Source organism: Electrona antarctica, assembly GCF_951216825.1.
Source record: "Electrona antarctica genome assembly, chromosome: 9".
NCBI lineage: Eukaryota > Metazoa > Chordata > Actinopteri > Myctophiformes > Myctophidae > Electrona > Electrona antarctica.
In genome coordinates, this window is record NC_136790.1 from 50,089,689 (window position 1) to 50,116,401 (window position 26,713).

At 43.1% G+C, this 26,713-nt stretch overlaps 1 protein-coding gene across 2 annotated transcripts; it reads left to right on the top strand.

Annotated features, from left to right (window-relative positions):
* The first annotated feature begins 1,614 nt into the window (after positions 1 to 1,614).
* Positions 1,615 to 26,284, top strand: acad9 (acyl-CoA dehydrogenase family, member 9). Of its 2 annotated transcripts, XR_013790855.1 has the most exons (19): positions 1,615 to 1,882; positions 7,628 to 7,721; positions 8,211 to 8,312; positions 9,571 to 9,677; positions 10,677 to 10,777; positions 11,750 to 11,828; positions 12,433 to 12,607; positions 13,831 to 13,904; positions 14,033 to 14,108; positions 14,692 to 14,762; positions 15,885 to 16,004; positions 16,596 to 16,724; positions 17,577 to 17,656; positions 18,402 to 18,531; positions 19,366 to 19,443; positions 20,507 to 20,635; positions 21,760 to 21,832; positions 25,012 to 25,691; positions 25,736 to 26,284. XR_013790855.1 is itself a non-coding variant. In XM_079510880.1 (18 exons), exons 1-18 carry the CDS (start codon positions 1,718 to 1,720, stop codon positions 25,110 to 25,112), a joined length of 1,884 nt encoding a protein of 627 aa, XP_079367006.1. In that variant the 5' UTR covers positions 1,615 to 1,717; the 3' UTR covers positions 25,113 to 26,284. The 2 variants fall into 2 exon arrangements, 1 of the variants encoding a protein (XP_079367006.1); XM_079510880.1 differs by having other exon boundaries at positions 25,012 to 26,284.
* Positions 26,285 to 26,713: the final 429 nt, after the last annotated feature.

The window sequence follows — 26,713 nt, forward strand, 5'->3', positions numbered from 1 at the left end:
GGCCTCAAACTCAATGCCAAGAAAACAAAGGTAATGACATTCAACACCGAGGACAAAACCATTGCCACTGCAGACGGGACGGTGCTCGAGCAAGTCGAGGACTTCAAGTACCTTGGGGCCTGGACTGCCTCAACTGAACAGGATCTGAAGGTTCGGAGAGCACTTGTCTGGAAAGCCTTGCACGGGATGAGGAGAGTGTGGAAATCAGACATGGGAGAAGACCTTAAGAGGCGGCTGTTCATAGCTACTGTGGAGTCAGTACTGCTGTATGGGGCCGAGACATGGACCCTCACAGTATAACAGGAAAAAGCCCTGGATGGAGTCTACACAAGAATGCTACGAATGGCACTAGGTGTCACATGGACGGACCGCATCAGAAATGTGGACCTCTATGGGGACCTACCACGCGTCACGGACAAAGTCAGAGAGAGAAGGATGAGGCTGGCAGGGCACTGCGTCAGGCACCCAGAACTTGAGGCAAGTAAATTGACCCTATGGGAGCCAACCCAGGGCAAAGCCAGGAGGGGAAAGAAGCGTACCACCTATGTAGACGTGCTGCGGCGCGACAGCTTGGCTGACAACACCGCAGAGCTCAAGAACCTGATGATGGATAGGAATTTGTGGAGGTCAGCGATCCAGGAATCCCGAGTTGGTGTTGGCTAGACCTCACTCTCGCAGTACAGTACAGATTGATTGATTGAAAAATTTATTAACAGTTTGCAGAATTACAGTACATTTCAAGCACAAACTCAATACAAAGGCTGTTAACTGTGAGTGGATGACCCAATTAAGCATTACACTTGTTTCCAATAGGGTCCACCATGTTCAATTCATCAAAAACATTTAGAGACGTACAAATAGACACTTCTATATAGACAAAGGACAGAACAGGAATTCATCATTGTGGCAGCGGTGGCCGAACGGATTGCGGAGCGGTCTTGATACCGGAAGGTCGCCAGTTCGAATCAGCGGTCCGACACGTTAAAATTACCACCGCTGAAGTGCCCTTGAACAAGGCATTGAACCACTACGATGAAATGTTCTATGAGCAGGGCCTGGCTGGAAACAAGTTCTTGAGCTTAGCCCAGATACCCTGGGTAAATATAGTAATCATTTCATTTCATCATAAAGGAGGTAAAAAGGGAAAAGAAACATATACAGTGAGGGGGAAAAAAAGGGGTGGGCGGTGGGGGGGATTCACTTTCAGCTCATATTAACAGTTTGCAGAATTGTATTTCTGTATTCAGTTGTGCTTGAAATGTACTGCAATTCTCAATCAACGATTGATTGACATGATGATCAATCAATCAATCAAACTGTCTTGTTGTGTGAATATGAACTACAGTAACAGCTCTTCACCGCTGGGCGCCGCTGTTTCCCCGTGTCTCTATCTATGGTTACTCAAAGGATAGCCATTGAAGGAGAGTTGCTCTATCTCTCTCCCATCTCCGTTCACGGCGAATAGTGACAAAACTCTGAACCAGAAGTTTACGGAATGTACTGGAGTCTATGGGCATTTGTCACTACTTCGAGTTACATGAACCACGTGACCGGCGCTGTTTTCTGAACCCCTCCATGACGCAACTCTCCTTAAAAAGGCTATATATGATGTCATCACCATGCGACAGATGTAGGCGAAAGGTCCCCAGTCAGTCAGTCCAGTCAGGCGGTGGAGTTGATATCAGGTCAGACAGTGTAATAACAAATAATAATAATAATGCATATGAACAGAGTGGTGTTGGTGTGTAGACGTCTGAGAACATTGAGCTGTCATGTGAAACACACCGGCAGTCCTGCAGACCTGCAGCACAGGAGGACTTTTAGATCCACAAGCAGACATTTAGCCTATGCTAAAGATCTGTTCCTGGGAAAACTCAACAAGGTGAGCACCATATTATTATGATGTATTATTATGATATGATAATATTAATTAGCATTACATATATTATACATTTTGATATGTTGTCGCTGTTGTTGGCTGGGAAACTGACAGTCATGTTTTAGGGCTAGAAAACTGGAAACCTTCATTGTCTCAGTCTGTTTGTTTGTACGATCAAAATCATATCTCTGTTTCTGTTGTTACTGTACTCACTCACTCAGGTAGTGATTGATTCACTCAGGTAGTGATTGATTGATCGGTTGATTGAAAATTGTATTAACAGTTTGCAGAATGGGTACAGTTCAACAAAAATACAGGTCAATACAAAATCTGCTAAGAGGATAAAACCAGAAAAAGCAGCACTAATAAGACTTGTTTAGTGAATAGATGTATGTCCAGTAGGCTACAGTATATATCATAGCATCATTAGTATTGCAATTATGTAGCCTATGTGCTCCAAGTGTACGTGGTACAATCATTTTCAGCTCATAAACAGAAAGTTGAAGGGTAAATGACTTGTGAGTAGACACACAATCATATTTAGATCCTATAATCCAGTGGTCTTCAACCAGTGGTCCGGGGACCACCAGTGGTCCTTGAGGGGGTTCCAGGTGGTACCCAGCTAAATGATGGAGAGTTGGTAAGCAAATGGACCCTTATAGATTTTTAACTCGGGTCTGAGAGGCTACATCTCATCAAATGACGAATAAATAATGGACCTTGAAATTGAAAACCACTGTTATAATCCTAAATCCGTTTTTGGATGACACAACATTGAACAACCGACGGCGTGCACTGCATTATGATAGAAACAAGAGTGGTGTGAGGTAAATTTAAATTATGAGGTCAACTAAATTTAGAAATGTACTGGAGCCTCGAGGAGATGTTACATGCTGTGTCATGAGAGCAACACATTGTTGATGCGTAAACAAACACAGCTGAAGGTATATTAGCATTAGTTGTAACAGTAGTTACAGGTGAGAGTAGAGTCAAGAACTAACCCAACGTACATATTAGAATAAAGATGAAGGGCTCCTCGATCACTGGCAGGTGAGTCAGTTGGACACAACAGCAGTGACAACAACACACAAATGTACAGTGTGTGGAGGAATCAATTGGCATAACAACGAACTGGGGGAGAAATAGGGGTAACTAGAAAAAGTGCCCTTCTGGGCACAGGTCTCCACCAGGAGGATATGATTGTGTGTGATGTTTGGCAAAATGTTTAGGAGGTGTGTGTGTGTGTGTGTGTGTGTGTGTGTGTGTGTGTGTGTGTGTGTGTGTGTGTGTGTGTGTGTGTGTGTGTGTGTGTGTGTGTGTGTGTGTGTGTGTGTGTGTGTGTGTGTGTGTGTGTGTGTGTGTGTGTGTGTGTGTGTGTGTGTGTGTGTGTGTGACGCACGCGACTTGGCCTGTTGTAGAGCCACCATGAGGCTGATTTGAAAACTGTCAAGTGGCATTTCTTCCTCAGCCTAGCCTAGTAGTGGGAATAGGCATGCAGTTTCACCGCAATCGGACGCTGCGTTGAGCAGTTTTGGCGATTTGTACAAAACGGGCTAAAACTTTAGAAGCCAATCGTAGCCAATCAGGATGGATAATTATGAGAAATCAAACAAATCACATGATCACATGACTATGGAGAGCATGTGTACCGATTTGCGTGAAACTTGGATAAAATCTGAAGGAGTAATATTAGAAAATGTGTTTTACATATGTCAGCCTCCTGGTGGCGCTATAAAGAGCAGATGGGAAAAATTCCAGGCAAAGGTTTTTCCTTGGCCTCTAGGGAGTGTGCATACATGGTTTTACACAGATCGGTGCAGTTATAGGTAAAAACACAAATCGGCCAGTTATAGCACCACCATGAGGCTGAGTTGAAAATATTCAAGTGGCATTTCTTCCTCGACCTAGTGGGAATGTGCGTGCAAAATTTCACGGAAATCACACCATGTGTTCATGATTTGCAGCATTTTGTTTGAAACGGAGCACTCCTGCGAACTTTGGAAGCCAATCTTAGCCAATCAGGATGGAGTCTGACAAATCTGAAAGACCCGTTTCGTTGAATGGCTCTAGAGAGACTGTGTACCAATTTGCGTAATGTTTGGACAAAATCTGTAGGTGTACTGTCAAAACATTTGTTTTGCACAAAGTGGCCTCCTGGTGGCGCTATAACAGGCCAATGTGAAAACTTTGGGGCAGAGGTTCAGCTCTGGCATTCAGGGAGTGTGTGTGCAGAGTATGGCTGCGATCAAGCCAACGGTGCCGGAGATTAGCTGTTCACAGACGGACGGACGGATGCACGGACGGACACACGGACGGACGGACGGACGGACGGAGTGCAAAACATACTCTCTCCCCATGCCTTCGGCCTGGTGGAGACAAAAAGAAGGAAAAAAAATGAATATACACCCGTGTAGTTTTCAGCCAGTGGTCCGGGGACCACCAGTGGTCCCTGACGGGGTTCCAGGTTGTCCCCAGTTAAATGATGGAGAGTTGGTAAAAAAAAAATTGACCCTTATAGATCTTTAACTTTTGAAAGTTTAAAATTAAACCAAATGGACCCGTAAAACCAAATGGACCTTACGGTTATGGTCCATTTGGTTTCATTTTACGCTCTCAAAAGTTAGATTATTGTTAAACATCTGCATTAGCCTACTTAATTTACAAGAAGTCTACACAATTAGAGAATGTATAGAATAATTTATTTCGATAAAATTATTTTGATCAATGTTTACCATAACAAAATATTCTGTTTTGGGTCTGCGAGGCTAAATCTCATCAAATGGTGGTCCTTGGCTCAAATGCCAAATAAACAATGAGCCTTGATATGAAAAGGGTTGAAAATCGAGTAGCCATCTGCAGTGAATTCCTCACATACATACAGTATGTATCTACAGTATGTACTGTAGGTATCCTGCTGCACCGGTTTTGACATGACTGTGTGCTGACACAATAGCAAATTAAACCACACCCCATTACATGTATACATGTACAGTATGAACAATCACATGGGGTGAAACTTTGACCATTGATGGATTTGCGGAAAATAATTAAATGAATACATTAAATTGACCCAAACTCAGACGGGTGTTAAGTTTGATCCAAACTGGATTAAAACACTGTCCACTGGGACACTATCACTGAGACAGACAGACAGACAGACAGACAGAGACACATGCACGCACACACACAGGGTGGGAGAGTAGAGCATTATGTTGGCCATATGTTTTTAATTCATGCATTTTGTGCAGAACAATATTGTCACTGGCATATATGTTCTCAAAACTATACCGTGCGTGTGTTAAAGGGCCACTTCACCCCTTTTGCAATCAGATCTAATTTTATGTGTAATATGTGGTTTCAGATATTTTGGTCATGACGCCATCTTCAAGACCAAAATCTTTTCATGAAAATGTAGTCCCCCCCCCCCCCCCCCCTCACAGCATTATGGTCATTGTAGGAATTCAGCAATCCAGTCAAACCCTAATCAAACACACACACACTTCATTATTTGTCTGACTATAGGGTGGAAAAACCCATGCGGTAATACAGATTTGGGCCTCGCTCTGCGCCTTTTCGTATTATGGAAGCCGTGGTGAGCGCTCACTCATATGGAATACCACGTTCCTGCATAATTTAGCATTGGGGGAGTGTCCATATGTTAATTATTTTCGCTTTGCGCAATTTGCTATTAAGCCCCTTGACCTAAAAACACTCAGCGCATACCGATTCGACCTGGGTCTGACCACGTCTTAAAAGCAAAAAGCACTGTTTGATTTTACACTTGAGCGGCTCTGGAGTGTTGCCATGTCTGTTTGCTGTTTATTATAAGCGGCTTCTTTTTCTGTAAAGTTGCTTGTAAATATTGGTAGTTGTGGTTGCTTTTCTTGTTTCTAAAGTGCTTATTTGGGCTTTTTAAACCAGTGATCCTCACACAGCGATATTCCCATGTCAAGGACCCCCAGATGAATGCATTTGCCCAACTAAGCCAGTGACCCCCATGACAGATTTGTGTTTTTAAATGTTTCAATAACATTTTTCAAAAATATTCCACAATTGTCACTTTTTTCAAAGATTACTTTTGAAAATAGCAGATCTACCAGCTCACAATGCATCACATTAATTCATTAAAACTATGAACTCTGACTGCAGGGGGATATATATTTATAATGATCATTATAACAATGTGCAAGAAAATATGTAAAAAGAAGGAAGAACTTTATTCATTATTTATTTGTGGACAATCAAAATATGCTGGAAATTTTAATGTGGTGTCATTAAAATGAATCTTGATATGGCAGACTCACTATCTAGAAAATAAAAACATGGCAATTCATTTAAAATAGGTTGCAGACCCCGGTTATATGCGATTCTTTAGGGAGTATGTTTATAGACCTATTTACGTTTCTATGAGACATGGCAACAGCAGGAGACGAGCTTTCTGGCTCAAACGTTCAAACGTTGAGATTGTAAAGGTTCATATATCGCTCATTTCTCAACCTTTTAAAAAAATTAAAACCTCTCCATAATCCACACCCGACTCAATTCTTCTTCAATAAAATGCTACGAGCGAAGACCATAACATTGGGGCCGCAGCAATACGCATGGCGCACGTATGGCATTTCAACTCATTCCTTCGTCGTGACTCGAATGAAATAAAATAAAATAAACGTTATTTTACTGGTGTTTTTCAATAGAAACAAATAAAGAGCGTGTGTGCAACAGTCAGTGCATATACGTGCATGCACTATAGGCTATATTTCCTCCTTGTCGGGATGGTGAGCTGAGCTCTTCACAGCCCGTTTGTCTTTCATATTATTCTTATAATATTTGATATTATAAACACTCATGGTTCTCATTTCTCAACCGTTTTTTAAAATGTAAAAATCCCCATATTCCTTAGGAATCTTGCTTTCATTCGCTGTATGGTACATGGTTCTATTTTTATCGAATTAAACAATATCAAACGAACTTGTATGTTCGGGGGTTAGACGATTCTGGGAACATTACACATGGATTGCCAATTTGCCAGCCAATGCTGCGTATCTACTCGCAGTTCCATTCCGATCTGAAAGGTATAGGTAGGTGCCATTTCAAAGTCTTAGTTATTCATTTATGAATCAAATCAACTAGAATAAAGATTTTTACAGCTGCTTAGAACAGAAACAAATTAAGTGATGATGTGCGTATATCTCCCTCCCTTAGCATATGGCTGCGCCGCTGTAATGACTTTCCAATGAAAACTGCAAGTTACTTAACAAAATAGAGACATAGGCCTACAAGCTATGCACATCATGGCTGTGACAGCTTGTGGATCTGTTCTTTTGAGGCATAAAGGTGACAGCATGCAGTGCAATATGAATAATTAACCCAAATGTGACAAAGTCATGTCATGTCTATGGTGCCAGTCTGCATAAATGTAATACCACTTGCCGAAAAGGGCGCATTCCATGAGGACATCAGCTGGTGTCGTAAAGAGAATAGTACGGACATGTTCATTGGGTAAGCCTCAAAACTCCCTGAAACACTCCCATGACTAATTCAAGGCCGTTTTGCTCACACCACGGGGTGTCAAAAGCGCTTCTTACCTGGCCCATAATTGTAATATGACATTGCACACGCCCCCACGTCTTAAAAACTGTAAAATTATATGTAATTAGATTCCACTTGCTTAATCGGGCCCTGAGTGTCTGCAGTTTCTTCCAGTGGTAAAAATAATGTCCCTTTAACAATGTGATTGTCCTCCTCCAGGAAGAGGTCTTTCCCTACCCAGAAATATCTAATGAGGAGTTGGAGGAGATCAACCAGTTTGTGGCCCCGGTGGAGAAGTTCTTCAACGAGCAGGGTGAGAGAGAAGACCTCCATTGATCCATCCATACATCCTTAGATTTCAATGTTCTTAAATTTGATGGATGGAAGGATACTAATTAAACAGCATTTTTTTAAATGCATTTAACAAAGAAACACAAATCTGTACTGTAACTAATCACATTAGATGTTGCGTCCTCAAAATGTGTGGACGGAATGCGTCCGCAGATATTGCGCGCTGTGATTGGCTGGAAGGTGTGTCATTCTGCGCTGCGATTGGCTGAGCATCGCATAACTGGTGTGCCACAGGGGACACCCGTTACATACGTTGTAGATGGTGGGTGCGGGGGGGGGGGAGGAGAGGTAGGGATTGGGTATGTCATGTATCCCTGCACGGGTATGGACTAGTTTTAAAATGTTTAGAACTTTTTCCCATGAACCAGTTGCTGCGGCCCAGTAGTGGTCCATGGACCAGTGGTCGAGAAACACACCAGCTGATGTGACAGTCATGTTTTGTTTGTTCCAGTGGACTCGGCGAGGATCGACCATGAAGCTAAGATCCCTCCAGAGACCCTGAACGGCTTGAAAGAGCTGGGTCTGTTTGGCATCCAGGTCCCAGAGGAGTATGGTAAGATCTGGAACCCATTTAGTCCTGACCATTCTTTCTAAATCCTAACCTCTGGGGGTTAGGATTTTCTATTTCTATTTCTATAGCAGGCATCTGCAACCTAAAAAAAAAAAAAAAAAAGAAATCCCATGTTTTATTTTCTTGATAGTCGGTGTTCAACATACATTTGAATGACACCACATCAAAAATCTCAAAACATTTTGATTGTCCACGAATATGACCTTTTCCCGTTTCTTTTTAAATATTTATAAATGATCATTAGACTCAGAGCAATAACCCCACTTAACTCCCAGACTCCCTCCCCAGTCAGATTTCAGAGTTTCAATGAATGTAGAATTGTGTGCAGGATGCAATTTACATACAAATGATGTGAGGGACTTCATTTGACTACATCAGGGGTTCTCAACGTTTTTGTCCGATCTACAAGCTCATAGCGCGCCACCGAGTGGCGCGCTACGAGCTTGTAGGTCTGCTATTTTTGAAAAATCGTGAAAATAAAATTTAAAAAAAAATCTTTATTTTTTTATTTTTTTAAATAATTTGGGGACCCCCTAAAATAATTTGGCGACCCCCCCGAGGGGTCGCGACCCACGGGTTGAGAACCCCTGGACTACATCACCAGTGATCATCCTCCTTTTTGCCAATGTTGGCCCCGGTGCCAAAGGTTGCCTACCCCTGTTCTGTCGGGTGGAAACCTCATTATGTCAAAAAAACGTTACTTTTCAGGATTCTAAAACGTCAAAAGTTTTAGATATACAAGCTCTAAAACGCGACACAAAGTTTGTAGATCTGCTGCTTTTGATGCTTGTGTGAGACACTAGTGTGATCAAGTATGGCATTCATTTACAAAGGGTTAAAACCCTATACGGTGCCTCAGAGCTTTATGCTAGTGTGTTTTCTGTTAAATATCTTTGCCGAAATAAAATAGCCGATCTACAAGCTCACAACGCGACAGCGGCATGTGCAACAAAGTATAAATCAGGCTTTATACTCCCATGTATTTATTTAGAAGCTTGACATCAAGGTCAGGATAAAAGGTTGTGTGTGTTTGTTTTCAGGGGGTCTTGGTCTGTCCAACACCATGTATGTTTTGTGTGTTTGTCTTCAGGGGGTCTTGGTCTGTCCAACACCATGTATGTTTTGTGTGTTTGTCTTCAGGGGGTCTTGGTCTGTCCAACACCATGTATGTTTTGTGTGTTTGTCTTCAGGGGGTCTTGGTCTGTCCAACACCATGTATGTTTTGTGTGTTTGTTTTCAGGGGGTCTTGGTCTGTCCAACACTATGTATGCCCGGTTAGGAGAGATCACGTCGCTGGATGGCTCCATCGCTGTTACTCTGGCTGCTCACCAAGCCATCGGTCTGAAGGTAAACCTGCTTTCCTTCAGTGCAGGACCCCCAGGGACCCCCAGGGGTCCTTGGGGACGCTGTAAACCTGCTTTCCTTCAGTGCAGGACCCCCAGGGGTCCTTGGGGACACTGCAAACCTGCTTTCCTTCAGTGCAGGACCCCCAGGGGTCCTTGGGTATGCTGTAAACCTGCTTTCCTTCAGTGCAGGACCCCCAGGGGTCCTTGGGGACGCTTTATAAGAAAGATATGGACATTCATGGCCGATACCGATGTTTAAAATAATAATATAGCCGATACTGAAACCAATATTTGTTTAGTTTCTTTTTGTGTGTGTTATTATTTCCCCTTTTTGTGCCAGGGATACAAATACATCTTCATTATAAGAAATAACTGTTCAGAATCTGCAGCTTGGTAGACTACAGATAACCAACACAACAACATAGCCGGCGCAAAATGTATGCTTATCAACAACAGCTAATGCTAATGTCGGCTACTGCCATCGGTTAAACTAAGTCAGGTTTATTTGCCAATTCCGATATTGACCGACAACGGCAAATATCGTCCGATAGAGATATGTGGGCGCAGTCCTACTATTTGCCAGAATTGCCACATACATTGCTGTATGCAAAAATCCAACACTTGATGCTGAGTGCCAAGCAGGGAGGCTTTGGGTCCCATTTTTACAGTCTTTGGTATGACCCGACCGGGGATCGAACCTCAACCTCCCAGTTTCAGGGCAGACACTCTAACCACAAGGCCACTGAGCTGGAGTTTGAAGTGAGGTTGTGAGTAGCCTCGGTCCCAGCCTTACTCATCTGCGAAGAGAAAAGCCTGGTCACAATATAAGGCAGAGATGGTATCGCCGTAAGTGTCGGTCCGGAACATCCGACGGATGTCTTTCCCCCGGATACGATATTTTTCGTCATTTCCTGCTACTTCCGCCAAATTCCAGCAATGCACTCTACAGCGTAGGTCTTGCCCAGCGTGGGTTGTGGGTAACGATGTGTGTTCCTTCCAGGGCATTCTGATAGCTGGCAGTGAGGAACAGAAGCAGAAGTACCTTCCCAAACTGGCCTCTGGAGAGCACGTGGCAGCCTTCTGCCTGACTGAACCGGGAAGGTAAACGAGCATCCTAGAACAGGCAGGGGTTTTCAGCAGGGGGTCCGGGACCCCTAGGGGTCCTCCGAGTTACTACAGTCGTAACTCTGAGGACCCCTAGGGGTCCCCAGACCCCCTGCTGAAGGGTGCATGTGTTTTGTTAGCAGTCAGACACACCATGAGTCAGACACCCTCCCCAAAACCTGACCTCACAGGAAACCACGTGTGATTTTAGTTTTAACCTGCCGCGCATGTCGAGAGCCATGGGTGATTTTTTAACCCGCATCACGGTTGATTTTTAACCGCCGACAATAGCCGACGGCTCACAACGGCTTGCGCTGCGAAGCGTTGTGAGCTTGTAGAGCTTGTAGATCTGCAATTTCCAGCAAATAGCACAAGTTTATACAATATGCAGTGGGGGGGTCCTGGGCGGCTTCAACTCTCTCTCGGCTAAAGACCGCTGATCTAGAACCTGGTGCTGGAACCTTTGTCTGCATCGCTTGCATATTAACCCATTTTGGGCGGGAACCCCTTTTGGTCTTAGCATTATGTTGTGCTTTAGCTATTGAAAAATAGCAGATCTACAAGCTCATAGCGCGCCACCGAGTGGCGCGCTACGAGCTTGTAGGTCTGCTATTTTCTTGTAGGTCTGCTAAATTGAAGAACGACTGACATAGAAATATAGCTTTTTCAGAAAACGATCGTCCTCAGGTCAAAATGGGTTAACACGCCCAGGCGGTGGCGTAACCGTCTGGGCACCCGACTGGTAATCCAGTCGCAGTGTGCCGCGGGTTCGACTCCCGAGCCCGACACGGCCTTTACTGCATGTCTTCCCCCATCTCTCTCCCGTTTCCTGTCAGCCTACTGTCTGTCCCTTCAAAAACCAATAAAAGGCGTAAGCCGCAAAAAAAATATCTTTAAAAAAAAAAAAATGGGTTAACACACAATGACTTATTTCTCATTGTTATTAATAATCAATGATGGTGATTCCAGTGGAAGCGATGCAGCCTCTATCCAGACCCGCGCCACGTTGTCAGAAGACGGGACTCACTACGTGCTCAACGGTTCCAAGGTGAGACTCACCGTTTCACCACCGTCTGCTTTGGGGCCATCTGGGTTTCCCCAGAAAAAAGAAAAAGATCAATGCAAGAAATTGAATACATGCGTACGTTGTTTTCATTTCAAGCCATTCAAAAAGTACAGTACCAGTACTGTTACTGCGGACCAGATCACCCATCAAAGAGCTCGTTGAAGCTCGTAGTCACTTAATTTAGTATGCAATTAGTTAAAAACTATGCATTCTATTATTACGGACATGAATTACATATTATGCACTTTAGTTACACTTACATTTGGACTTTGTGTCTCCTTCTCTATTCTCTATTCTCTTCTCTTCATGTTATTCTTTGTTGTTTTTGTTTTAACCCATTTTGGTGTTAGCATTATATTATGCTTTAGCTATTGAAAAATAGCAGATCTACAAGCTCATAGCGCGCCACCGAGTGGCGCGCTACGAGCTTGTAGGTCTGCTATTTTTGAAAAATCGAAGAACGACTGACATAGAAACATAGCCTTTTCAGAAAACTGTCAGGATGTAGAAGACATTTTTAGAATCTGATCTCAGGTCAAAATGGGTTAATAAACAATGATTTAATTGTCGTTGTGGTGCCGCTCAGATCTGGATCTCCAACGGCGGCATGGCGGACATCATGACGGTGTTCGCGCGGACGGAGGTGGTCGACAAGGACGGCGTGAAGAAAGACAAGATCTCTGCCTTCATCGTGGAGCGGGCGTTCGGCGGCATCATCAGTGGCAAGCCCGAGGACAAGCTGGGCATCAGAGGGTCCAACAGTCAGTACACTACTACTGTACACACGGTGCCGTGGCTCTAACCCTAACCTAAACATAACCGCAAGCACGGGAGCAGTGCATGTTCGCCAACCTTAATGCATGTTCCCGTACACACTGTGAAATCTTTAAGTTTACTTTATTCGTCTTTCCTTCCTTTCTTCCTCAAGCAGCTCAGAAGACAAGATATAAAAGAAAGAGAGGTTTTATTATCCCCCCCCCCCCCCCCCAAAGAAAATAAAAATAAAACGATCTAATCTAAATAAATTAATCCTAAAACTAGAAGAATTCATGTCATTAACAAAGTTAGGATAAAAAGAGTTTAAAACTTCTCCTAAAATGCTAAATCTAGAGTTCATCTCATCTAATGCATAGGAATGCAAGTTCCTAATAATGGTACCTAGTGGGGATTGTTGGAGTCTTGACTGCCTGTCCTGGCACGGATTTTGGCAACATTTTTGGGGGGGCGCTATACCCACACGGTTAGCTGTGTTGCTCATTCCGCGAATGCATGATCCTTATGAGTTGTACCTTGTTGTAAAGGTGACCAATCAGGTTTTTCCATCTGTATAAAATTCAAATTGGTATTATATTGAAGGGGAGAAATAATCAACCTGAAAAAGGAAAAACTATCTTTCAGAAAGTTAGCCTGATGAAGGTGTAAACAGACCTAAACATTGTGATTTCCAATTTAAAACCTTTTCAACTGCATTTGAAGACGGTGTGCAGGGATTTCTCCTTATTCAGTGTGTATAGTGCCCAGTCGTATGGTCTTCTCCTACCCACCTGTCGCCTTTAGGTGTGCAAGAGTCTTGCTTTTTTACTGAGAAATAATCGACCGAAATGAAGTTTCCAAACGTTTTTGTAGTTTAGTTATAGTAGTTGGTGTTAATGGCCCTCCCTGAGTATAATGTTGTTTGGTGTTCTCTGTGTAGGAATTGGTAGACCTACACTACACTATAGAGTTGATTTTGGGCGGGAACCCCTTTTGGTGTTAGCATTATGTTATGCTTCAGCTATTGAAAAATAGCAGATCTACAAGCTCATAGCACGCCACCGAGTGGCGCGCTACGAGCTTGTAGGTCTGCTATTTTTGAAAAATCGAAGAACGACTGACATAGAAACATAGCTTTTTCAGAAAACTGTCAGGATGTAGAAGACATTTTTTGAATCTGATCTCAGGTCAAAATGGGTTAATAACATTTTGTTTTTCTTTCGTTGTTCAGCGTGTGAAGTAACCTATGACAACGTGCCGGTACCAGTGGAGAATGTCATTGGAGAAGTTGGTGGTGGATTCAAGGTAACTGTCGGTCTATTATGATGATGATACAACACACACAAATGGAACGCCAACACATATGAGACCACATGTGAGATTTGGACAATGTTAATGAACATCTGCACTCATAATTATTTTGTTGTTGCCAGGTCGCCATGAACATACTGAACTCTGGGAGGTTCAGCATGGGCAGTGCCGGGGCAGGAATGATAAAGAAACTCATAGGTAAACGTCATGGATTCATTCATAATTCATTGACCCATTAATCCATCTTGGACTGACACGATTCTACAAATGCCTTCTAAATCATGACCGTTTTCTGAAAAACCCATGTTTCTATGTCAGTGGTTCTCAAACTATTTCATGTCAAGGACCCCCAGAATTATATGAAATTGGCCGCCGACCCCCATCTGAAAATATGTTGTTCCAGGGGCCTCACAGAAGCAAAGATTTGAGTTAAAAACGTTCACTCTGAACATTCCAAATTTGCGCCACATTTTCACCATTTTTCAAAAATAGCAGACCTACAAGCTCATGTTTCTAATAGGACCCCCCAAAGTTAGATGCATTTGGCCGCCGACACCCATCTCAAAATATGTTGTTCCAGGGACCCCCAGTATCAAGGATTTGAGTTAACAATGTTGGCTTTAAAAAAATGAGCTTGTAGATCTTCTATTTTTGAATAGCCACAGTATAAAATGATGGTTTAAGTGGTTACACAGATGCTTTCCCGGTTTTAATGGGAATAATGTAAAGGAGCGTTTTAAATGTGATTTATTTGTCCTGATGAAACCGTGTCTCTTTGTAGAGCTCACTGCTGAATATGCCGGAACCAGGAAGCAGTTCAACAAGAAACTCAGTGAGTTCGGTATGATTCAGGTAAGTTTATAATGTTTATCATGTTTATTTCATCCACAAAGGAATAACGGCGAAGCGCCACTGCAGCCACTGGGCGTCGCCTCAGCGTCAACCTATTAAATGTTCCCTTTTTAATCCATGAAGGGTGCTCCACTGCAGACGCTGCGTTGCATTGCGCTGCGTTGCATTGCGCTGCGTTGCATTCGCCTGGTTCATTTTTTAAACCGTCCGAACGCAATGCAACACAGTAGTAGTTGGAGCTTTGGCGTAACATGGGCATTTAACCGCAGTATTATTGACTGGGGTCCCCCAGGCATATGTGCTATATTATTTTTCCTCCATACACCAAATGTCTTTGCAGAAAATGACAACTGCGATTCGTTCTGAGCTTGGTACAATTTTCTGGATTTTTGCTAGTGGTTAAAGAGATACTCATCGTAGAAATTCGTTGGAGGAGTTTGCAATGATGTGGTGTGTGTGTGCGTGCGCAGTGACATAGACTCCGTGGGGGCTCCAGCCCGCATGAGGAATTAGACCTGAATATATATATATTCGCCTCGGTTCGAATCGTCCCGTTTGTACCGCGCCAGGTCGCGCAGTTCTCGTCTTTGCAGTGACTTTGCATGTAATCGCGCCGCTCTAACCAACCAAGTCTGAACGCACCTTAACACGTTGAGAGCCCACGCAAAACTGCCCAAAATCACTTTCACCTAGAAAATCCATTCACATTTTTTATAATTCAGCTGACTGTGGAGACACATGCTGGAACTTTTTACTTTGAAATGTTTTATAGTTTCTGAGTTATTTAATTTAAACGCCAAATGCATTCTCAATGGCGAAAACACAAACTTTGGCACCACGTGTTAAAAAAAATATTTTTCTGACATTTTTCTGATTTTTTTTTTTAATAAAAAAAAAAAAAAATATTATTATTTCCACATACGTCTTGGGCTATGCACGTGCGGTAATACCCAGGACGTCCACAGACGTTTTGGGCACAAAATGTGTTAACACCTCTTTTGTCCGGGGTGGTGGGTGGTGGGCCGCGTTGCCTGTCCTCTTGTACACATGCAGATCAGGCATTCAAATGACGATTATAAAAAACATTTCGTCTCTGTGTGTGTGCGCGTGTGTGTGTTGCAGGAGAAGTTTGCCATCATGGCCCAGAGCGCCTTCGTGATGGAGAGCATGGCGTACATGACAGCAGGCATGATGGACCGGCCAGGTGTTCCTGACTGCTCTCTGGAGGCTGCCATGGTCAAGGTCAGAACACCCGCTCAACACCTTGCTTCTACAGAAACGTCCGTCGTCCGTTAATGTCATCATTCTGTAGGCCATTAACCCATTTTGACCTGAGATGTCATCTACATCCTGACAGTTTTCTGTTTCTATGTCAGTCGTTCTTTGATTTTTCAAAAATAGCAGACCTACAAGCTCGTAGCGGTGGCGCGCTATGAGCTTGTAGATCTGCTATTTTTCAATATTATTATAACATAATGCTAACGCCAAAAGGGGTTCCCACCCAAAATTGGTTAACAGTGTAGGACAGCTGGTTCATCTCAAATTCAGCTACTGCGGGAGAAAGTGGAAAGAAGAAGAATATTTAATTTCATATTTTGGGCTTTATTTTCGTCCATGCTTAACCCCTTAACTCTAAACTTCTTTGCCTTTTTTACTATTTTGGAAAAACATTTTTGAATAGTTCAAATAGCCAATAGTTTAGCATGGACGAGAATAGATCCCTAATGATCATGTATTGATCAACTTACCTAATCAAATCAATAACTTACTGTTAACTGTTACTGAATAGATAGAGATCTATACCTATTTTAATATATTGAAATGTTTCTGCAGGTCTTCAGCTCAGAGGGGGGCTGGATCTGCTGCAGTGAGGCCCTGCAGATCCTCGGCGGTCTGGGCTACACCAAGAACTATCCGTACGAGAGATACCTCCGGGACTGCCGCATCCTGCTCATCTTTGAGGTACCATCACGACACTGCTGTGACATTATAAGAGCGAAGGAGATCTAGATCTTCTCTAGCTGCACCCTCACTGTGTCCCTGGCGCACTTCATAGTTATACTTGAGGTATAAATGTATAGTGAGAAATAAACCTTCGTCACCCGTAGCTCTGGTCCATAGCGTTCGGAGTTCTTCTTAGCGGTTAGCGCTATGTGACTCTATGGGCATTCGTCTCGCTAGTCGCTACTCACCAAAACGAAGATGGTTTGAAGGTGTTGAAAGCCTATTCTCTGGGGTGGAAACACTGGGAACACCCCCCCCCCCCCCCCCCCCCCCAATTTGGCCAGAATATAAAATAATCCCCACTTAAATCGAGTTACACTACCGGCGGAATAGAAAAATTCCTTAACGAGTCTCATAGCGGCAAGGAGAGCTAGGTCACCCTGGCCGTTACGTCACAATGTGTAAACATGCACATTGTCACCAGAATATAACATGCAGAGCAAGTCATGTGATGGGCATTGAATGTTGCTCGTCTACAGGGGACCAATGAGATCCTCAGGAACAAGTGATGTAATGTGCATTGAATGTTTTGCTCGTCTACAGGGGACCAATGAGATCGTCAGGAACAAGTCATGTAATGTGCATTGAATGTTGCTCGTCTACAGGGGACCAATGAGATCCTTAATTGAATGTTGCTCGTCTACAGGGGACCAATGAGATCCTTAATTTAATGTTGCTCGTCTACAGGGGACCAATGGAATCCTTAATTTAATGTTGCTCGTCTACAGGGGACCAATGAAATCCTTAATTTAATGTTGCTCGTCTACAGGGGACCAATTCAATCCTTAATTTAATGTTGCTCGTCTACAGGGGACCAATGAGATCCTCCGCATGTACATCGCTCTGACTGGAATGCAGTACGCTGGCAAGATCCTAACAGGGAAAATAAAGTGAGTAAATGAAGTAATCAGTTAACTAAACAAAACAAACGCTTTGTCTTTGAGTTAAAAAAAAAAGGTAGAAGTCCTGCACACTTTCACTTACAAAAGCTTATAGTTCTCGGTCAGACTGACTTTGGCTGTCAGTTGGACTGAAACATTGTTAAATAAAAAAATGTAAGTGAAGATGGTGCTTGGCACTTGTGTTCTTACCTACACACATGTCACTGTACGTAGGTGTGCAAAAAATTACTTTTTCTCGGTTTAAAGAAGAATTCCATGCTAGAAGACTTTCTTACCTTTCTTTGTAGTTGTTACGTCCCCACCAAAGAGGTCCAGGTGTTTTTTGGTGCAAAAACTCCTTATTGGCTATTTCCCCTACCATAAGCCCTCAATGAATCGCTTATTTCCATCGAAATAAGTAGTAAAGTATGCCGCTTGGGATATTATTTACATTATGAAGAGAGGATATATACAAAAAAACAATAATTTTGAGCGATGGAAATAAGCGAATTAGCACAACACCCCATAGCTCCATTCAATTCCCATTCAATACAATTAATTTAGGGCTTATGGTAGGGGAAATAGCCAATAAGGAGGTTTTGCACAAAATAACACCTGGACCTCTTTGGTGGGGACGTAACGACTACAAAGAAAGGTAAGAAAGCCTTCTAGCATGGAATTCTCATTTAACCATAAGGATGTTCCATTGTAGCTTCAGACTGTTATTTTACACGTGTGGCGTTCCTCCTCTTAGGGAAATGAAGAAAGGCAACATCGGCGTTGCTCTGGGCATGCTGGGGAAGAAGCTGAAGGAGTCCATTGGAGCCGGCACTGTGGACCTGGGTCTGACGGGGATGGATGGAGTGGTGCATCCCAGCTTGGCAGTAAGACACCCATCTCTGACTGACGTCTGTCTGGGTGGTGTAGAGACGTGCATGGGTCCCAACCTTAGAGTATATGAATAGAGACGGCACCGGATTTCTCCTCTCATCCACTTGCATTAAGTTGCTCAAAAGCGCATGAGGCGATTTCACTCCTCCTTCCGGCTAGGAACAGAGTGCATTCTGGGAAGAATTGGGCCAAATCGTGAACGCGCTTTGCCGTTGACTATCATTGCACGCGTTCACGTATGAAAGAGCGTTCACGTATGAAACAGCGTTCACGTGTCATCATGAACGTGCGCAATGATAGTCAACGGACCAGAATTGGCCCAGCACTGCAATACCAAATTCGGCCACTATGTCCATTTCTCCTCAGGGTTTCCTCCGGGTGCCGTCTCTATTCATATATACTCTAAGGTCCCAACCTTATTGTATTCTTCCTCTGCTATGTACTGTACGAATATGTTTGTACCCCCCAGCTATGGGACGTTATTCGAACGCATTCGTTACTTATATAGTTATATATGCATTACTCCATATATGAAGTGAAGTGTAGAGCAGTGCATGGGTCCCAACCTTTCTGATATTGTAGCTGTCAGTCAAAACCTTGTCTCCAAATTCTTACTTTTTGTTTGTTTATTTCGTAAATGAACGCCCTACTTGTTCATACTACTACAGCGTCACACACAAAGCATCACAGGTAGCAGATTCACAAGTGCCACGTTTTGAGCTTGTAGATCCGTTTTGTTTTTGTTTATAATCCTGAAAAGTAACAGGTTTGGACATATGACGATGTGCGTTTTTTTGACATGTGTCATAATTATGTTTGTTTTTCAGGACAGTGCAAAGAAGTTGGAACAGAACGTGGCCTTTTTTGGCACGACCACAGAGAGCCTGCTCTACCGATATGGAAAGGTGGGATTCTTCATTGTGTTTCACTTCTCACAATTTATTTACTGACGATGGACGCAATGTAGTTTTCGTCGACTAAAACTATGACGAAAAATGTTCGTCGACTACCTTTTTTTCACAAAATACATTTTAGTCGACTAAATCAACTGTAGATTTAGTCGACTAAAATCTTATGATATTTAGTCGACTAAAACTAGACTAACACTAAAACATTCCATGTGACTAAAATGTGACTGGAACTAAATGAAAGCTATTGAAGAGACTATGACTAAAACTAAAATCTAAATTTGCTGCCAAAAACAACACTGGATGGACGGAAGGGGTTGAAAAGCCTGCGTAACATTCCAGTTCCTGTGCATACGTTCTGAAATCAAACCCTTCGCTCCATTAGAAGAAAGAAACGTTCTTCTAATTCTGTGCTCATCCATTTTTGTCCCCCCTCCGCAGTGGGTTGACCAGTTGATCTGAACTTTCACATGTGCATTGATCACATTGATGATTCAAGTTTCTTTATTAGGAAAAAGACCCCTTGAGATGTACCATCTCGTTTTCGAGGGGCTCCCAACACAGATACATGTCACAATCATTATTGTACATGTAAACATAAAACAAAACAAATTACATACACCTAACATGGACAGGACAAAACACTAAACATAGCAAACCTTGAAAACCTTACAACCTCATTACGGCATTGAATCCAATAGTATACTGTAACACATTATGAAAATACTATGTCCTATACAGTGATTGCAAAAAATAAATAAAATAATGATAATAGTAATACAAAATGAAATAAAGGAATAAACATGGTGATATAATGGCATATTTACCGAAAGCAAGAACATAAAACTTTGAAGTACATTGACATTAGCATGGCACAAGGAAGCAGATGTTTCTCTTTGTCCAAACTTGAGCTTATTATTATCATTTTAGCCACAGGCTGCTATGAAATCTGTGGCTGCAGGCTATGGGATCTACAGTATTAGTATCAGGGCTGTCATGATTTCACATTTAAGGTGACGATTCCCTTCTAATTCCCATCGTGTTCTGTGTCCGCCGTCAGACCATCGTAGACGAGCAGCTGGTGCTGAAGAGAGTGGCGGACGTTCTCATCCACCTGTACGCCATGACGGCTGTCCTGTCCAGAGCCACCAGATCTATTAACATAGGACTGAGAAACCATGACCATGAGGTGCACGCACGCACGCACGCACGCACGCACGCACGCACGCACGCACGCACGCACACTGTACACTGGTCTCACATCAGACTGGTACCAGAGTACGGCTCGTTCTGATGAACATACTCATGGGTTAGCTCTGGTCCATAGCCTTCTACTGCTTCTACGATTCTGCCCTGCAGTATAAGGCTATGGGACTTTCGGTTTTAAATCTCAAATCGAAATCAGACCAGCCTCTCCTCTTTAGCGTATTTTAAGAGAACGTTTTTGCTACTCACCAAAACAAAGGCGGGTTGTGTCATTAGAAAGCCTACTTTCCTTAGTGGATGCACTCTGAGCCCCCCCACCACACGTATAAACTGTGCTTTTTGGCCAGAAAGGGTTTTTTTTCACCGGAGGAAAAATATTCTCTATGAGGCAGTTCTCTGGGCAATATCGCTAGAGGGCGCATTGGAGTAATTAAAAGTATTTTTTTCTGGTGGAAACAAAATCCCTTTTTGGCCAAAAAGGTTTATACGTGTGGTGGGGGGCTCAGAGTGCGTCCACTAAGGAAAGTAGGCTTTCTATTGACACAACCCGTCTTTGTATTGGTGAGTAGGTCAAACGTTTGTGAGATTTCCACTAAAGAGGAGAGGCTGGTCTGATTTCGATTTGAGATTTAAAACCGAAAGTCCCATAGCCTTATACTGCAGGGCAGAATCGTAGAAGCAGTAGAAGGCTATGGACCAGAGCTACTCATGGGTGCACATACGTTATAACTGGTGTGTATGAAGTGCACATGCATGGTGAAATAGTTGCGCGGCAGATCATCGTTGTGGTACAGTAGACGTATGCCCGCAGTGCGCACTGAGCAACACCTCCAGGTGCTCCTTTTGAGAACTAGCCCAAAAACACCTGAACATTCTACTGTAGAGCTCAGGAGACTGCATGAAAAGAGATACTCCAGAATATTAAGTAACTTAACTACGGTAACTACGGTGTAGACTTGAATCTGTGAGTAATTCACCCAAACAATGACTTCATGTCATATCAGGATTAAATTCACACTTTTACGATTGGAGGCAATTAGCAGACGTTCTTATCTAGAGCAATAGATACATTTTAACTTATTTTTTTCTCTCTCTCTAATTGTCCAGGTTCTGCTAGCAAATTCATTTTGCAGTGAGGTGTTCTTCAAGAACAACTACCTGATGAGTCAGTTACAGAAGCGTGAGTACAATGTGAAGACAAGCACTCACCTGGTCCACCAATGACAAGCACTCACCTGGTCCACCAATGACAAGCACTCACCTGGTCCACCAATGACAAGCACTCACCTGGTCGACCATATGTCTATGTCAGTCGTTCTTCGATTTTTCAAAAATAGCAGACCTACAAGCTTGTAGCGCGCCACTCGGTGGCGCGCTATGAGCTTGTAGGTCTGCTATTTTTCAATAGCTAAAGTATAACGTAATGCTAACACCAAAAGGGGTTCCTGCCCAAAATGTGTTAACACTTTGATTGCTGGAAGATCTCAACAGGCCTATTTGGATGTTGCTGCCATTTAACATTGCACAAAGGCCTTGTTCGGGGGCCCACAGTAAAATGTTCTCTTATAGCGAGAATCACACGCCTACATCAAAAGAAAGCTGAACTTGTCCACTTCAATTAAAAAAATACGTTTTGATTTTACCATGTTCCATTCTGGAGATATTGACCTTTTTGCAACACCTGCATTTGCCTGGAAGTGGTTATCTTGAACAGCGAGCAGAGTTATGGATGGTTTAAAGTCAGAGACATTGACAGGCAGATATAAAATTGAACCCAATAAATATCCTATACATCCTATACACCGAATGAAAGCCCTGAATGTGTACTTTTACGAGGAAAACAGTAAACATTGATCCCATCTACAGTTAGACAGTAATTGGTTATTGAATGCAGCTTGTGCCCACCAGATAACTTCAGAGAAGACATGGACGTGAACTCCTCAATATTCACAAAATAAGGCCTATAGCGACATATAAATACTATATACCGTATGAAACAGAAGACTCTCTGCTTTCATAAGGAAAAAAATTGTACTGTAATAATAAAAAAATCACACCCCTGTGAAGTGAGCAGTGCAACTCTACTTCTCTACTTATTCACTACAGCTCGCTATATACGGACTGAGGCAGAAAGTCATGTAAACCTTTTATTTACAGTTTGGTCTGTAAACTTCTACTGTAATAATAAAAATCACACCCCTGTGAAGTGAGCGTTGCAACTGTTCTGTACTTATTCACTACAGCTCGCTATATACGGACTGAGACAGAAAGTCATGTAAACCTTTTATTTACAGTTTGGTCTGTAAACTTCTACTGTAATAATAAAAATCACACCCCTGTGAAGTGAGCGGTGCAACTGTTCTTTATAGTTGCGCGGTGCAACTGTAGAGAACAGTTGCACCGCTCACTTCACAGGGGTGTGATTTTTATTATTACAGTAGAAGTTTACAGACCAAACTGTAAATAAAAGGTTTACATGACTTTCTGTCTCAGTCCGTATATAGCGAGCTGTAGTGAATAAGTACAGAACAGTTGCAACGCTCACTTCACAGGGGTGTGATTTTTATTATTACAGTAGAAGTTTACAGACCAAACTGTAAATAAAAGGTTTACATGACTTTCTGCCTCAGTCCGTATATAGCGAGCTGTAGTGAATAAGTAGAGAAGTAGAGTTGCACTGCTCACTTCACAGGGGTGTGATTTTTTTATTATTACAGTACAATTTTTTTCCTTATGAAAGCAGAGAGTCTTCTGTTTCATACGGTATATAGTATTTATATGTCGCTATAGGCCTTATTTTGTGAATATTGAGTTCGGGTCCATGTCTTCTCTGCAGTTATATCTGGTGGGCGCAATGTGCATCCACCCAGTATCCAATTTATGACAAACTGTACATGGGATCAATGTTTACTCTTTTCCTCGTAAAAGTACACATTCAGGGCTTTCATTCGATGTATAGGATGTATAGCATATTTATTGTGTTTATTGTTATATCTGCCTGTCAATGTCTGACTATAAACCTTCATAACTATGCTTTCTTTTTGATGATGATTGCCGCCTCGCCTAATCTATCTCACTGCTTTCATTGTTTTGATCGCAGTAACATTGGGGGGGGGTCATGGGCACATTGGGCAGCAAAAGTCTTGATCCGTACGGCTATAAAAAGTCCCATTCCACCGTTCGGTTCAGAACTATAGTATAACGGTGAGACGCGTTGTCATCAGCTGATTTTGTTTTTCAAGCTAGTGTAGGGGAACATGCCTGGGCATGCTAGCCTGGCACGGCCAGACTCATAGCGAGGGTTCACTGATGTTTCCTCCGGGGAAGAATCTTCAGTGAATCCCCGCTATGAGGCTGGCCAAGCCAGGCTATGGGCATGCAGCTTGGGGGCGATGGAGGGGGAAAAAAGCGTCACCCGGCTGTGATGTCGACGAGAAGGAAAAAATGACTTCCACAGATGACAACACCACGGTTTAGGTCGCGGAAAAGTTCGTTATACATTACACCCGGGTCGATTACGTCCCCGACGCGTTCATTGCGGTCTTATCACTACAATTATAATGAATAAAAAAGCGTTACAATCACACGTCTGAGCGATCTCCGATTATGACGGCTCTGCATGGCGATACGTGATCCACCAACGGTAGACTGTCTGTTGTCATGGCGGCCCCTCGATACTGTGGTTCGTTTGTTAGTTCGTAGTATTGTAGGCTCGGGGATCGTTTGGTCGCTACAGTATGAAGAAGTAAACATGCATCTGTCCATGTGTGTTGCCGATCTGGTGCAGAATCTGCAGATCATGTGTTAGGCAGCGTAACAGCGTTCCGTATGTTTTTTTCCGAGACATGAGCCCCCATCTCGCAAGGCTCTCCTCCTGCAGGAGAAACAGGAGGGGAGGGGGGAATCGAGTATAAAAGCCAATAGGTGGAGGAAAGCCTGGTGAGGCGAGGTTAGGTGAAATGTGATTCTTTTCACACACGGGCTACATCGGCATGGGCGCAGCCATTCTACACTGGTTTATACACGTAAAGCGGTCCGCCCTCCTGTTTTCAGGAGGGGAGGGGTTTTTTTTTTTTTGGTTTTTTTTTCTGATCACGTGAGCGGGACTAAGCAGCAATGATAGGGCGATGGTTCTTCATTGTCCGGGTGGGTAAAAAGATGAATGAAAGTATGCTATAAAAAAGTGATTGAAACGTATTGATACGTGATCCGCACCCGACGTTTGATTAATTGATAACGTATTGATACGCGATCCGCGTTGGGAGTGTTAAGTGTGAAAATGACACATTCAGTGCATTGACAGCATCTCAAAGTACTAAAGGTCTGGCATACTTTGTAACGTAATGATTCTGGTTCCAGATTCTCCAGAGAACAATGATGCCAACATCAAGAAGATCGCCGAGCAGGTGCTGGAAAAGAGAGCCTACATCTGCTCCCATCCCCTGGAGAGGACATTCTGATCTGCTCCCATCCCCTGGAGAGAACATTCTGAACCCACATCTGCTCCCATCCTCTGGAGAGGACATTCTGAACCCACATCTGCTCCCATCCCCTGGAGAGGACATTCGGAACCTACTGTACAGTAACTGTACATCTGCTCCCATCCCCTGGAGAGGACATTCTGATCTGCTCCCATCCCCTGGAGAGGACATTCTGAACCCACATCTGCTCCCATCCTCTGGAGAGGACATTCTGAACTGGCTGTCCTCCCGTTTAATTTCAAGGACCCCCAGGTTGACATGCATTAGGCTACAGACACCCAACTTATGCCATTTCTATCTCTGGGACCCCAATGTATCTTGTAAAATCAATCTCTGAGAGTGTACAAATGGAACCAAATGGACACATTAGGGTCCATTTGGTTCCATGTGTTACAATATCAGAGTTACAGACCCATAGGGGTCCATTTGGTTCCAAACTATTATTTACCTGAGGACACCCTGGAACTCCCTGAAGGACCCCTGGGGGTCCCCGGACCCCCCTTTAGGAACCACTGCTCCAGTGGACTGGACATTCCCCACTGTCCAAGTGGAGTATTAGTTCAACCTTGACTAGCAGACCTACAAGCTCGTAGCGCTACAAGCTTGTAGATCTGCTAGTGTCCCTTTTCTTTTACATAGGCGGTTCAAGTTAGCACTCCATGTTTGCCTGTGCATTGAGAATCGCCATGGTTGGCCTTGATTCTGACCGTTGTAAAGCTTAACTGTAACTAATGTACATGCAGATTTATAAGTTAACGTCTAAAATGTACTTTGATAATGGCATTAATAGTCCCGATATAAATAATAAATGTATGTATAATAGTGGGACTTATTTTCTTATAATTTCCATGTGTGAACTGAAGTGCTACTTATCTTAAAACTGCAAAAATGTGTGTCTGTTTTAAGTCAGATTGTACAAATGGAACGGTAAGGACTCTAAAACACTTGAGTTAAATGTACTGTAACACTCGGTGCATTACAGTGTACCGCCACAGTGTGGCAGTACAGGCCCAGACCTGAACAAGCTGTGAGGAAGACCTGTATCTCTCCTTCAATACTTATTTATTTCCATAGGTATGTCAGGGCTTATGACATTAACTTTTTGAGGCACTTGTCTTTTAAAAAATAAAATAAATTGTGATAAGTTGTGACTCCAGGGTGAGTCATTATCTGCAACATGACCAGTCTGTTCATTGTTCAGTCATCCTCTGTCTCATGCCTCGACTCCCAGGGGTTGCATCCTGGGCCCCTCCAAGGTTAATTAAATAAGGTTAGGAAGTGAAGACCGTACGGTGGACTCCATGTTGCTCCATGGAAGGAAAGAAACATGCGCAATGGGCTATATGCAGCCAACACTTCAGCGTTCAGCTTCCTTGGTCTCAGTTGCGCATGTTTCTTTCCTTCCAGGGAGCAATATGGAGTCCACTGTACGTCTTCGCTTCCTAACCTCATTTAATTAACCTTGGGCGCCTCTTCCTTTGACTGCAGGCCCACCATCCAGATCCTGCATTAAAGTCTTCAAACTGTGGGCCCTCAGTAGAAAGAACCAGGCAGCATGCAGCCTCTGAAGCTGGACTGAA

What these genes read in the sequence shown, in the direction of transcription:
- acad9 (XM_079510880.1), top strand. Translation starts at nt 1,718, where the DNA reads ATGCATATGAACAGAGTGGTGTTGGTGTGTAGACGTCTGAGAACATTG. An exon ending in AATGATAAAGAAACTCATAG is followed by an intron (nt 14,109 to 14,691) that starts GTAAACGTCATG and finishes GTCTCTTTGTAG; the next exon opens with AGCTCACTGCTGAATATGCC. An exon ending in TGGTGCATCCCAGCTTGGCA is followed by an intron (nt 18,532 to 19,365) that starts GTAAGACACCCA and finishes TTTGTTTTTCAG; the next exon opens with GACAGTGCAAAGAAGTTGGA.